The sequence below is a fragment of the Lynx canadensis genome, chromosome A2 (assembly GCF_007474595.2).
Source record: "Lynx canadensis isolate LIC74 chromosome A2, mLynCan4.pri.v2, whole genome shotgun sequence".
In the NCBI taxonomy this organism is placed as follows: Eukaryota; Metazoa; Chordata; class Mammalia; order Carnivora; family Felidae; genus Lynx; species Lynx canadensis.
The window spans coordinates 51,700,397-51,714,836 of record NC_044304.2 but is presented as its reverse complement, the minus strand read 5'-3'; the positions used below and the strand labels follow the sequence as shown (position 1 = coordinate 51,714,836).

At 52.8% G+C, this 14,440-nt stretch overlaps 1 protein-coding gene across 7 annotated transcripts in view; it reads left to right on the top strand.

Annotated features, from left to right (window-relative positions):
* The window catches only part of ATP2B2 (ATPase plasma membrane Ca2+ transporting 2), a 387,223-nt gene that overhangs the window by 265,430 nt on the left and 107,353 nt on the right, over positions 1–14,440 (top strand). For all 7 annotated transcript variants that reach the window (XM_030307403.1, XM_030307401.1, XM_030307398.1 and 4 more), the window contains one exon: positions 73–590. In XM_030307403.1, coding sequence (XP_030163263.1) covers positions 392–590 — 199 coding nt within the window. In that variant the 5' untranslated portion in view covers positions 73–391. The remainder of the gene's footprint in view (positions 1–72; positions 591–14,440) is intronic.

Genomic DNA, 14,440 nt, shown 5'->3' with positions numbered 1-14,440 from the left:
CCTTCCTAAGCACCTGTCCCATGAAGCCTTCAGTGCCTGACCCTTGTCACCACTCTGTGCTTGCCCCCACAGGAGCCACCACCCCTGACCATGTAGATGCCAGCTCCAGGGAGCAGCATGGGCCCCACTGAATGGAGACTCCTGGGTCTACAGCCCTGAGCCCCTCCGGCCCCTGGACGTTGCCCCGTGCCCAGGGACACCCCTTGGAGCTCACCACCGCTGTCGCCAGCCCACCTCGGCCGCCCCCTCCCCCTGGGACCCAAAGTCGGCCACCGGGAGCCACAGTCATCCAGTGAGGTTGTGCTAAGGACAGGCACACGGAGCCATCGCCCAGCAGCCTCTTGTCCAGCGCTGACTCTCGGGCCCACCCTGAGCAGGGACTGGGGCAAACATGGGTGACATGACCAACAGCGATTTTTACTCCAAAAACCAAAGAAATGAGTCGAGCCATGGGGGCGAGTTCGGGTGCACAATGGAGGAGCTCCGCTCCCTCATGGAGCTACGGGGCACCGAGGCTGTGGTCAAGATCAAGGAGACTTATGGGGACACTGAAGCCATCTGCCGGCGCCTCAAGACTTCACCTGTGGAAGGTAGGTGTGGAAGACTTGAACACAGTGCTTGGATTTGGGATCTAGACACCCAATCCCTGGCCTCCCTTCCCCAGACCCCAGGAACCCCCCTCATCTGGGTTTAAGCATGGGACCACAGCATTGCTACTGTGCATTCAAATCCAGCTCCATAACCCACGTCACTGGCCTGGGTTGTGCCCAGCTGTCCCAAATCCAAACTCTGATGGTGGCTCCCTAGGTGTCTGGGGCAGCCATAGGCCATGGAACTGCTGGAAGACAGGGAAGGCAGGAAGATGGGCCGTCACGGGAAAGGTGACAGATACCCATACGTGTCTTGCCCTGGAGATGGGTGTGGGGCTTTTGTGTAACTGAGAAAATGAACAGGCCTAGGATCTTGGGAGAGAGAGAGTTTCAGCTTCTGGGTGCTCCTCTAAAGGGGACCAAAGCCAGGTCACCCGCTGTGAGGCAGAAGGAAGAGAAACCAGCCCAGCCTGAGCACCAGAGCATAGAGTGTGTGTCACCATTCCCACTATCACTTTCCCCTTGCCATGAGGGAAAAGAATTCCCTGCATAAACCCCAAAGATATGGGTGTGAGGCACCTCCACAGCACTCCCCGTGCAAAGAGGCTGCAATGAGCCTCAGTTTCTTCCTGTGGAAAATGGAACCGATGGCTACCTCACAGTGCCTACTAGAAGCCTGAGCACACAGTAGGTGCTCAATAAGTGGCAGCCATTATTATTCTAAAAAGTAGATGATAATCTCTCCCCCAAGCACAGATCACAAGCTGGAAGACAGCATTTGAATTCTTATCCCCATGTGAGAGATGAGAAATCCAAGGCCAAAAGGTCCCTCCTGTCCTGTCTCCTGACTCCAGTCCCCATGCCCTGGGCACTGCTGGGTACCAACCCTCAACGCATTTCCTATAGAGGCTGCTTAGGGACCCAGCTGCTCACCTAAGCAGAAGTTCAGAAACACCTTGCTCTCTTGGTGTTGTTTGGTTTTGTTTGAGGGTGGGGAGGAGAATAGTAGCCCAGGGCTTGAGAATGGCTATATGTGCCCCAAGACAGGAGGGAGTCCTGCCTGGGGGCTCCTGGGCCTCATGTGAACCCTAGTCTATGGCAGAATGGTCCGTGCTCATCTCTGCCATCAGGTTGGCACACTAGCCTTCCGGGAGGCAGGGTTGCCCTGGTCATCTTTGTCTTTTCTATGGGACAAGGAGATTCTCTTGAGTTGGAAAATCTTAAGTGTCTCTGGGCCTCAGACCTTGTGGAGAACCTAATGAAACTGTAGTCCTTTTTCCCAGAAAAAAACAAAAAAACAAAAAACACCCACATACTACAGACATGGCTCACGCTATCAGCACATTCGCAGAGCCCCTCCAAGCAAAGCCATGGACCTTGGCATACGAGACAAACCTTGGTGTTAAGAACCCCACCCTCCCCTCCCCCCTGACAGGCTCTTGGACCCTGGGAAATTGAACGGCCTGCGGCCAAGCTCCAGCACCATCCGGGGCCATTACCATTGGCTTACTGTGTCCCCCAGTGCGTCCTGCGGGGAAAGCAGGAGCACACCAAAGGGCAGGGATCCTGTCCTGCTCCTCTCCACCCATCTAGTTCCCAGTCTGGTACCTGGCACAGACGAGGTTGGATAACTGCCCAGTAAAACCCTGAGACGTGGCCACTGAGTCCCCAGCCCACAGGGAGCAGCTCATATGGCTGAGCAGCCAAAACAGCACATAATTCAGCCCAAGTGTAGCGTGGACCCCAGAGCTCAGAGGAGAGGCGAGGTGGGTGGGCCGTGAAGGTCAAGGAAGGCTTCCTGTAGGAGGAGGCATTGGAACTTGGCTATGGAGAAAAGAGAAGGAAAAGCATGTAGCATGGCATAAAACAGCATTTCTTAGGTGGAATCCCGCAGAATGCCAGTGTACTTGCAAAAAGGTAGGCGTTATGTGGGAATAAAGGAGACCCGGTTTTCTCATCTTTACAGTGGAGAGAATGATGACAGCTCAGAACATTGCTCTGCTGCCTGTCAGCTGTGTGTGTTTGGGGCCTTTTGTCTGACCTCGCTGGGTCTTGTCTTCCGAATTTTTCATGAGGACCCAAAGAGATCTCTGATGGGAAAGATCCCTGAGAAGGAGGAAAGCCCGCTACAGGACTAACCAGAGCCTCTGCTGTGTTGGTCCCTAGAAGGATCTCCCAGGTGCAGGTAGAGCTGGAAGAGGTTTGGGGAGAGGCAAAAGAGCGGAATGCTATTGACCTCAGACTTGGGTGTGGGTTCAAATCCCAGCCCTGCCATTTACCAGATGTGGGATTCTGGGCAAGGTATCCACCACTCTGTGCCTCGGTTTCCTCGGTTGTAAAACGGGATCATAATAGTGACTGTCTCGTAGGGTGGTGAGGGCAGAGTGCAGTGGCTTAGAACAATGCCTGGCGCATGGATAGTGCTACGTGTTAGGATTCAGCCCCAGAGACTAACCACCTCCATTTCCGCATTGGTAAAATGGGTTGTGAACGTTGAATGAGATTAGGCCGAGTGCCCCGTCTCTAAGTGCTTTATAAGTGTCAGCTCCTGTTGCTGTTGTTTTCATTATGGTTATCATTACTCTGGAAGAAGCATGTCCTCTGGAAAAGGTGGAACCTGACCCTCATGGAACGCTGGCCAATGTCCGTGAACGGTGTGACTACTTTTTCCCAGGCCCTTCTGTGTTCTCATTGCACGTGTTCCTAGAAGCATGCGTGGCTATCCCATTTCGTGGATGAGAAGCCTGAGGGCTCGAGGTCACCACCACAGTTCCCATCAGAGCAGACTTTGAACACAGCTCTCTTGAACACAGCACCCCAGAGGTGCCTTCACCCCTGAGCCAAGCGTGTGCACCTGGGAACAGTCCTCTAAAGATGCCTTCTGTGCGATGAGGGCCTGAGTAGTTGGGGGCCACCTTTTCTCTCATGTTCAGCATTTGTCCTGCCCTGTTTAGCCCTCTTCTGACTTCGAGAAATGCTTGCTTGGCCTCCAGCCCTAACCCCCAGCTTAAAAGCCATGTGGTCTGCGGCTGTGCCAGGTCTGGACGGGGACTCAGGTTGGCCATTCCCGACACCCCCTGTGCCCCTGGTCTGCTCACGTCAGCAAGGAGCCGGCCTCTGAGTCACTCTACAGGAAACTGCTCCAGGCCGTGCATAAATTAGCCTTCCCCTTCACATCCAGCTAATTTTAGGCAAAAAGATCTCTGCAAGTGATAGAGGGAGGTTGACACCAGGAGAATTCAACTCCCACCCGGGGTACCACCTACTGCCAGCACAGTCAAGGGACTCAGTTCCCATGACCTGACAGTGTTGGACTTTCCCCCTGAAGTCCTGACTCTGGTGACATCTCTGGGGTAAACGGGCTCCCTATGAGGGCCTCTCTCCCTGAAATGAGTTCTCTTTCTTTCCTCTTCCACTGTTGGTTCTGTTCCACTCTGGTGATGCCCTTCCCTCCTTACCCTCCACTGCTTCCTTTCCTTCCATACCCTTCCAGCATAGGACAATAGAGCCCAAGGCCCAGCTTCAAATTCTGACAGACTTACTCTTCAAGGGACACTTATCTTCAAGAGACCTATCGGAAGAATTCAGTTAACTTCCCCAAGCAAGCCTCCATTGCCTTATCTGTGAAATGGGAATAATAACACTACCTACCTCACAGGATGTGAATATTAGATAATCCACATGAAGGGCTTAGTGTGGCATATAGCATATCCTAGACACTTCCAAAATAACGTTCATTGTCATTATTATTATAACCAAATATTTCTTACAACAACAACATGCATGGGCCATATCCTCATGAAAGAAATGGGGCGATTAAATAAGACAGTACTGAGCAAAGAGTAAAAGTGCTACCAGAGAAGGCTTCCCAGAGTAGGCTACTTTGTGATGAGTCTGGAAAGATGGGTGACGAGTGGCCTGTGAGCCCCCAGAGGCAGGAGCTGTTTGTCATTCTCCACTGTGTCCCCAGTACTTGGTACAACACCTGGGGGATTGAACACATATTCACCGAAACAAGGGAAGGAGATGGGCACCGAGGTGGCTTGGTCAGTTGAGTGTCTTGACACTGGATTTTGGCTCAGATCATGATCTCACAGTCGTGAGATCAAGCCCCACGTGGGCTCTGCACTGAGCACAGAGCCTGTTTAAGATCCTCTCTCTCTCTTCCTCTGCCCCCTCCCCTGCTCGCACGCTTTCTCTTCCTCTCTCCCTCTCTTCCTCTCTCTCTCTATCCTTCTCTCTCTCCATCCTTCTCTCTCTCCCTCTGTCTCTCCCTCTATCTCTTTAAAATAAAATAAAAAATAAGAAGAAGGGAGGGAGACAGAAGAGGTTGGGGATACCCCTGGTGCGGGGTGGAATGGAAGGCTGTAGCCAGGGGACAGGACACACGACACACGACACACGACACACTGTGTCACCCATGGAACTGGCTTCAGTTCCCCAAGCTCAGAGTGGCATTGCCCTGAGCTGCTGGGCAGGAACACCCCTTGTCCTTCACTTCCTAACACCTGCACCTCGGGCTGTCAGAAGGGGCAGCTCAGACAGGTCCCTCTGGGTGCCCCCTGCATTGTGTGTTTCCTGGTGGGGGAGAGAAGGGGACAAGGAAGGTGGGGCAGCAGCAGGGTGGGGTGGGAACTGGATACTGGAGTGTTGTGAAACAGAACCTCCGGTTAATTTTGTATGAATCCTGTGGCCTGCCCAAGTGGAGGAGAGAGTGGGGCTGAGGGAGGAGAGGAGAGCGGATCATGGGGACGGTGCCTCATGTTGCATAAACACAGTGTTAAACCAGAACATCCGCGGACCCGGCAGGGCCCGTGTCATCATCCACAGAGCTGCCACCAGCTGGGCACGGGGGAGGGTGTGAAGGCCACGTGTGTCTTAAATGTCTCTGGGTCCTAGGCAGTGGGGATCGTCTGTTTATCATTGTGACGCTCTATTTCTCCATGTTCTCCATCTCCCCATGCATCACGGGGGCCCGGAGAGGTTGATAGGGAAACCGAGGCAGCCACAGATTCAGCAGTGTGCCAGGCAGGGTGAGGCTGGGCACCGCTCAGACATGGGGTCCATGTGGGGAATTCACTGCCTGGCCCAAGATGTGCAAGAATGCCTCTCAACCGGGGTCTTCAGGTGAAGTGGCCCATGTTCCGTTGTGGAACCCAGGACTCTCAGGGGTGAGGTCTGGAGGAGAAAAGCTCATCCAAGTATATAAGAAGATGAGGAAGTGGGGCACCTGTGTGGCTCAGTCGGTTGAGTCTGTCTCTTGGCTTCAGCAGGGTCGTGAGATCAAGCCCCGCATCGGGCTGTGCAGTGAACTTAAGATTCTTTCTCTTCCTCTGCCCCTCCCCCCCCACACAGACACATACGTGCTCTCTCTGTCTCTCTCTAAAATGGAAAAAAAAAAAAAAGGCTGAGGAAATGCAGTTGCCTTCTCAGATACTTGCATGGGTGGAGGAGGGGAAGCTGCGTAGGGGGTGCTCTGGCCTCCCCTCTGTCACCAAGCAGGCTCCTGACCTCGGGGGCAAGACGCCCACACTCTCTGGACCTGAAATGGGAATTGTGCCACGTTTGGAGACAGTGAGTTGAAAATACTTTCAAAGTTTTCTGCCAAAGAATCATCTTCCCATATTCCCTGAGTATTTCTACCCATTAGGATTACATTTGATAGAAACCCATCTTAAACTGGCTTATGCAAACACGGGATTTTCTGGCCTGTGCCAAATGAAAGGTGCAGAGACCATCTAGCATCAGGCAAGGCTGGATCCAGGACCCTCAGTGCTGCAAGAGGGCTTTGTCCGTCCCTCTCCTGCTCTCCTTCACCTCCATTGCCTTCCATGTTGGTTTCATTCTCGGGCAGGCCCTCACACTGTTAGCTTCAGGCTAACACCCCCCCATCCTGGCCCCCCCAGCAGCCAGAGGCACCTCTTTCCTCATGGTCTCCTCCCCTGGGTCCCAGAACAGATTCTCATTTGGCCACCTGGAGTCACATGGCCATTCTTGACCCAATCCCTGCGGCCAGGGGAAGGAAGAGGCGGATAGGTCAGATCCGGGTCACATGCTCACCCCAGTGGGATGTAGGTCAGTCCATCCAGACCGCATGGAGATTGTGGGAGGGAGAGGGAGATAGAGGCACAGGCCACACATGCTTGTGGGCCTACTGTATGGAAGGCCCCACTGTGTGCGGGGAGGGTGTGGGCATGCTCTGTGCCCTGGAGGAGAGCTTGGCCTGGATGAGAAGAAAGGGTGGAACTGAGGAAGCAGCTGAGCAGTAAAGGAGCGTTTGGGTCGCAGCCAAACCACAGCACTGTTAACATTTACACCAGTGTAGCGGGCATAAGCTGGGACCGTCCACAAGAAGTAGGTAGATGACTCATGTCCCAGCAGTGAAGTGGCCAAGTAGGGGTCACGGTCAAATCCCAGCTGCACTTCTTCTCCAGCTGTGGAGCACTGGACCAGTTATCTACCTCTCTGTGCCTCAGTTTCCACATCTGTAACATGGGACGATAACAGTGCCTCTTTCATAGGGTTCCTGTGAGGATCCAAGTAATATGCACGAAGTGCTTGGTGCCTGGCATGTGGCAGGTGCTATGTCGGGGTCAGCTGTTATTATTCTATGCTGAGGATTCTGTGTGTGACTGTAGGGGCAGATTGGGTTTAAGTTAGCAGAGAAGACAAAGGCAGCTTATCTGGGCAGGTCAGTGGGCCCAAGCAACACCAGGGGAATCTGTGGGTTTTAAAAAAAAAAAAAGCCCCATATCTGATTGGCAACGCTTACACCGCCCCCCCCCCCCACCACCATCACCAGGAAAAATACATCCCTTAAAAGCACTAGCTTTCTGTGAAAGTCTGATGAATCACGTGTGGATGCTTTCCAGAATGCCACCCTCACATCTTTCTGAATCATCAATAAGATAACCCCACATGTTGATTGAGACACACTATCCATTCTCCCAGGCGGAGGCAGCGGAATGTGTGCTAGGCCGACAGTTCTGCAGGCCTGGGCGCGGCCGGAAGAGAACAGGACAGGTAGCAAAAGCCCTGACCTGCCGCTGACTGAAGAGCTTCTGGGTGGATTCCAGCAGGACTGGATGAGCTTCGTTTTCCACGGACAATGCTGAGTGGCCTCGTGGGTGCTTTGCACAGTCAGGCACCCACAGGGGAGTGGAGGCTGTAAGCAGTTGTGCGGAGTGTTTATGGGTGCGCGTCATGCTGTGCAGACCCACTGTGGAAAACGCAAGTCCCAGAACTACCCAGTGGCTGTAACTTGCTGTGTGCAAACTCCTCAGGGCCAGGCTCTTCCACTGGGTTGCCTCGTGTGGTCCTCACAGCAGCCCCTTGAGTGGGAAACAAGCACTTGGAGAGACAGGGGGCCCCGATTCTTTCTCTGAAGAGATCTTTGCTCTGCAGAATAAATATGCACCAAACACTAAGTGCCTACTCAGGAATGCAAAGAGCACGGGCTTTGAGGCCTGACTCCACCACCCTGGAGGACTTTGAGCGAGTCGTTCCATCCCTGTGAGCCTCGAGATCCCCATTTGTTAAGGGCATGATCATAGTGCCCACCTCCCAGAACCGGTGGATACAGGTGCTCAGTGACTGTCCCACTGCTTCTCCTGCTTCAGGCACGCCAGGCAGAGATGTAGGCTGACACACATTCACTTGCTGACCACGGATGTATTGTGCACTTACTGTGTGCAGGCTTGAGCCACACTCCTCTTCTCCAGGCTCCTCAGGAGCAGTGTTTGTGTGATGTGGCTGTACGCAGGACAGGTGGGGCGGCCAAGACAGGTACAGCCTTCCAAGACATTCCCTCTCCATCCAAGCATCCAGGGCAAGGAGAGAAGGATGTCAGACAGGAGACAACTCCAAGGTCACAGAGGCAGGCAAGAACCAGTAGGAGAGGGCAGCCAGGGGCAGGGGCCCGGGCCTCAGTCCAGGAGGAGGAAAGGAGGGAGGAGCCCCTCCTGACCCCCTCTCCCTCCAGAGCTCCCTAAAGACTTCCAGGAAAGGGGGTATGCAGAGCTGGGTTGTAAACTTCCCTGCCCTGAAGACCCTCCCCGTCTAGCTATGATACCAGTGACAGCTGTGACACTAGGGATGCGTTAACACATATCGAGTGCTTTCAGACCAGGCTCTCTGCGGAGGATCCCTGGCACTACCTCATTTCATCCTCTCAGACAGGAATTGTTCACATCCCCAGCTTACAGATGAGGAAATTGAGGCTCAGAACAACACTAGTCAAAGGGGCCCAGCCAGGATTGGCACCCAGGCAGGCTGGCTCCTGAACATGCACACATAATCCTTCAGCTATTGCCTTCTGCTGACAAAAATAACTCTGCAGCCAGAGGGAGTGTGCTGAAGGTCAAAGGAGGAGGCGATCGGATCCATGCCTGATGGGGGACAAATACAGGAGAGGCTTTCTCGGGAGCTAGGTCTCAAAGGACGGGGATGAGCTGAATATGCAGAGGTGGAAAGGAAAGCACCCTCTTAGTGAAAGGGAACAGCATGAGCAAAGGCCCTGAGGTGAGCCCTGGGACGTTCACGGGAAGAAATGGGGAATGCATTGTGCTTGGAGCCTAGGGGACATCTCAAAGGGCCGAGAACTCCAGCCCACAGACCGGGGATTGATTTTTGTAGACTGTGACTTTTAGTTGGTTGGTTCATGCTATGTGTGCAGACTCAGCTTGGGTAATAGGTATTTAACTTGTCTGTGCTGTCCGTGAGAGTGTGAAAAATGGGGATGGGGTTGGGAAAGGGTCAGAGTACAGCTCGTCTTCATGGGCCAGAAGAGCCAAAGAACTTGCTGAATGCAGGAGAACTGAAGTTTGGAAAGGTGTTTCTCATACCGGGTTCTCTGGGGTTCCACAGAGGCACCCCAGGGTACAAGGAGATAAGTGGGTGAAGCTCTGGGCTTCCTGCCCTACCATGTACCAGAGCAGCTCCTTTTTTATCTGCTTTGCATGGTGAAGCATCTGGTAAGATTTTTTTTTTAACAAAGAGTTTTAAAAAAAGAAAAGAAAAAAATTTGAAAACTTTTGATGAAATTAGAAAAAGGCAGTAAACTAGAGTATCTAAAAGCCTGAGTTGGGGCCCAGGTTATATAAGTTCTCAGCGCCTTGGTTTTTATATCTGTAGAATTGGCAGGTGGTAAACAGCTCCAGGGCCCATACTGGTCTGTGAATTCAACGAGAAAACGCACAGGGAGTGCCTGGCCCACAGTGGGGCCTCAGGGAAGGTTTGTCCGTCCTCTTGTGATGGGTCCCCAGGGGGTGCAGGGAAAGGACATTCAGCCCCCCAATCTGTATTAGAAGAGACACTGAGCCAGGAAGATGCAGGGGGGACCATCCTGACTTTGGCCCTTATTAACTGGGACCATCTCAAGCCCGCCCACCTGCACCCTGCAATTCTGTGCCTCATTCTCCCCATCTGGAAAATAAAGAGTGTGGGTCTGGTTGTCTCTGAGGCTCCTCCAGGCTCAGACATTCTAGAATTCTAAGCACGCTGCCTCGCACCCCCAGTAGTACAGACATCAGACTGGCCAGAGGGTGGCTGACTCACAGCCAGACCCAGTTCCCTCTTCCCTCTGGGAGACTGTGGCCTCAAATCCTGGGGGCATGCCTGAGGCTCCACCCCAAACCTTCCACAGCCGTGCCCATGGCCCCTCACCCTAGCCCCAGCCCAGCAGCCCTTCCCTAGAAGGCGGCTTCTACACACACTGACTTCCAAAGGCCCCATGGGCATTTCTCTGGCCCCCAGAAATGTTCTGTTTCTGATGACTTTGCCTCCCTGAATCGTGATCTCATCTGCCAAATGGGCCGAGGGGTGAGAGATGTTCAGTAACTCCAGGCTGGACCATCTCTAGTGTTAGGGCAACATCAGTGTTCCCCCCAGCCTGGGTCCCACAAAGCTTAAGAGAGCTGAAGCAGCCTCTCCCTGCAGACCCGCCTGTCACACGAGAGGCCCCAACAGGGCAGGTAAGTTATCTGTACAGGCCCCCCTCCCTGCACAATGATTATCTTACTCCTCCTGGCGCAATCCAGGCCCCTGCTGTGGTTTCAGACCCAGAGTTATTTATAGTCAGTGGAAATTAGTGCCTCGGCTGATGGTTCCCTAGTACCCCCCTGCCAGCATCAGCCTCCACCCCAAAGGGAGGCCCCCTGGAAGTTTCCGTGGTCCCAGGGACTATTTCTGAGCAGCAAAGACTGCTTTTTCTGCGGGATAGCTTTGGACAAGAAGCCATGGAGGTGAGAGGCAGAAGTGAGCCCTTCTCGCTGAAGAATCTAGGAAGGTTTTATAGAGGAAGCAGTATTTGAACAAGATGTTGAGAGATAGGCAGGGTTTGCGATGAGGAAGGGCACTCCAGGTAGAGGGAACAGTGCAGTCAAAAGCACGGAAGCAAAGAAGGGTGTGTAAAAAGAAGAGCCATACATTCTGTTTGGCTGGAGCTTGGGGGAAGGTAACTGAGAGTAACTGAGCATTATATCTTCCAGACACTATTCCAAGAGCTTTACATACATTATTACCCCCATTTAATCCTTCCCAAACCCTATGAGGTAGGCATTAGGATTATCCCCATTTTTACGAACGAGGAAAAGGAGACACAGAGAAGTTAAATCACTTGCCCACGGTCACACAGCTAATGAGTGCAAGAACTGGGATCCAGATGCCGGCAGGCAACCCCAGAGCCCATGCTAGGAACCTCTGTGAAGGGATCTGAATGTTGAGCTTAAGGTTTGGGCTTAAGTGAAGAGATAGGAGGGAGCCCCTGAGGTTTCTTGAGCAGAGGAGCAGTGTGGTCAAGACAGTTGGTCTGGCAGCCCTGATCTTGGTTGTAATGGGGAGATACCCCAAGGGATAGAGCCAGAGCAGAGTGAGGGACAGGCATCCAAGAGAGAGGTGACAGAGTTCGACCTGGCCAGGGTGGTGGTGATGGAGAGGAAGGAGCACCAAGCAGAAGGTCTCAGCCTGTGGTAGGTGGTCAAGGAAGAGAATGGTGTCAGTGCAGACTCAGCTTTCCGGACAGCAATTGGCTGCTCATGGAGGAGACTAGCCAACAGGAGAGGAGCAAGGTTGAGGGTGAGACAAAAGGTTTGTGTTGGGCATTATGCACTCTCGGGGCCTGGGGGATAGAACGGCAGGCATGGAACCCTGAAGAGAGGCTAGGCCCGGAGATGACAGAGAAGTCCTGTCTCTGCTCCCAAGTCCCTCAAGGGGGGATGTCAGCCATAGGAAGGCAGAGATGTGGGCCTGTGGTGTTCGCTGCTCTATCCTAGCACCTAGAACAGTGCCTAGCATGGAGTATACTCAATAAGCATGCAGGAATGAGTTCACCTGGGGCACTCACCAAGCATGGGTCCTTAGGGAGCACCAGCTACCTAAGGGAGCGGGCAAAGCAGGAGATATCCGAGAGATATAAGGAGGGTCACCTGCAGGTAGAGTGTGATCAGGGTGTCTGACACTGGAAAGGCAGTCAGTTAGACATAGAGGTTGCCAGGAGAGGTTCAAGGAGGACAATAAAAGAGAAACAGCCTTGAGGGCAGGCTGCCAGATGAGGTCTTGGGAAACATCTGCTGGACAGAACAGCAAAATAGAGCATTCCCTGGGGCTGTCCCCCATTGCCCATACCAGCTCAATTGGGTAAGAGCAGAAAGAACAAGGGCCTGAGGGACTCAGGCACCCATAGAACCACAGGTCTGGAACAGCTCTCGGGGACCATCCAGCAATCCCAGGGTGCACATGGGAACACTGAGGCCCAGGAAGGAAGGGACCTGTCTGAGCACATAGCTCCAGGGACTGGGGAGCCCTGAGTCATCCCTACATGTGGTGAAGGGGACAGAGTCCCTCCCCTCTGCCCCCAATGCATTCACCCTTCCCCCCAGGCCCCGCCTCTCTCATCCATCCGTGCAGTTTCTGTGTTTGTTCCCAGGGGCCACATAACAAAGGACCACAGATCAGGAGGGAGCTTAAACAACAGAAATATGTTGTATCACAGTTCCGGAGGCTGGAGGTCTAAGATCAAGGTGTCTGTCAACAGGCCTGTTTCCTTCCAAGGGCTGTGAGGGGATCTGTTCAGGGCCTCTCTCCTTGCCTTGTGGATGGCCATCTCCTCCCTGTGTCTTAACACTGGCTTCCCATGAGTCTCTGTGTCCAGCTTTCCTCTGTATTTAAGACACCAGTCATACATGATTAGCCCCCCCTCCCCAACAACCTCATATGAACTTAGTAACTAGTCACCCCTGCAATGACCCTGTCTCCAAACATGGTCACATTCTGAGGTGCTGGAGCTTATGGTTGTGGAGGGACACAATTCAACCCAGAACATTCTGCGCTCAAAGACAGTTTCTCTCCTGTAAAGTGGGGACATAAATGGGAACAGACAAGGACTGTGGTGCGGGCAGACAAGCTCACTGCTCTGTGGGCACCTATGTTCTCCAAGAGCCTGTCACACGCTGGGCAATAGGAAATAGTGATGCGGCCTAAGCATTAAACAGCAGACGCCCTACATCTGACTCCCCACTGTGACACTTACTTACTAGCTGTGTTGTGCCAAGCAAATGACTTCACCTCTCAAAACCTGTTTACTCATCTGTGAATTAGTACTTATTCGTGGGCCCCTGTGAGGAATAAATGATCAGGTGCGTGTAAGAACATACAGCACAGAGCAGGAAGCCTGCAGGGGATGAAAACCATTATTATTCTTGTCATTACCGATGTCATCATTCACATAGGTTTCTGAGGCCCAGAAAGGGAAAAATCCTGCCCAAGATCACACAGCCATCTGGCACAAAACCAAACAAGAACTCATGTCTCCCGACCCATAGTCCCAGCTTTTTAAACCACATCGCTGTAGGATATTTTTTTTAACGTTTATTTATTTTTGAGACAGAGAGAGACAGAGCACGAACGGGGGAGGGTCAGAGAGAGAGGGAGACGCAGAATCTGAAACAGGCTCCAGGCTCTGAGCGGTCAGCACAGAGCCCGACGCGGGGCTCGAACTCACGGACCGTGAGATCATGACCTGAGCCGAAGTCAGACGCTTAACCGACTGAGCCACCCAGGCGCCCCTGTAGGATATTTTTTTAAAAGGTGGGGGGTGGGGGTGGTGCCCGGGTGGCTCAGTCAGTTTAGCGTCCAACTTCGGCTCAGGTCATGATCTCACGGTTCGTAAGTTCAAGCCCCGCATCAGGTTCTGTGCTGACCGCTCAGAGCCTGGAGCCTGCTTCAGATTCTGTGTCTCCCTCTCTTTCTCTGCCCCTTCCTTGCTCACTCTCTCTCTCTCTCACTCTCTCTCTCTCAAAAATAAACATTAAAAAAAATTTGTTTAAAGGGGGCATAATTCACAAATGCCCAGTATTAGGAGAGCACACAAGCCTATTATCAGCTTCTCCATGTGTCTCGTGGAACACTACGGAAAATGGTAGTAATGGAGAACATAATGCAGAATGAATGAGGCTCTTGAAATAGGTGACAGGAGAAAGGTGGGGTTTACCACTGACCATGGCAGCAGCTTCACAAAAACAGATGCAAGGGGAAAGAGGCATAAAGGAAGTATCCCGAAGGTCCTGGTGCTGGGGTTAAGGGGTGAGATCAAGGGCGATGGTTTTTCTCTCAGGGTCATTCTGCATTTGTGAGGATGTTGTTCTAAGATGGGTCAGCCGAGGCATGCTGGGTGTAAGCAACAGAAACTGCCTGAGCACATGAGGAAGATCCCTGATCAGAATGCTCTAAGTTGGAGCTAGGTCTGAAAACCCCGGCTCAGCTTTCTGGAGGGAAATTGGGATGTGTCTGGATCTGTGGCAGGACTGACAGAACCAATGTCCCTTTGGATCATGGGGGTAGGGAAAAGTCCACTC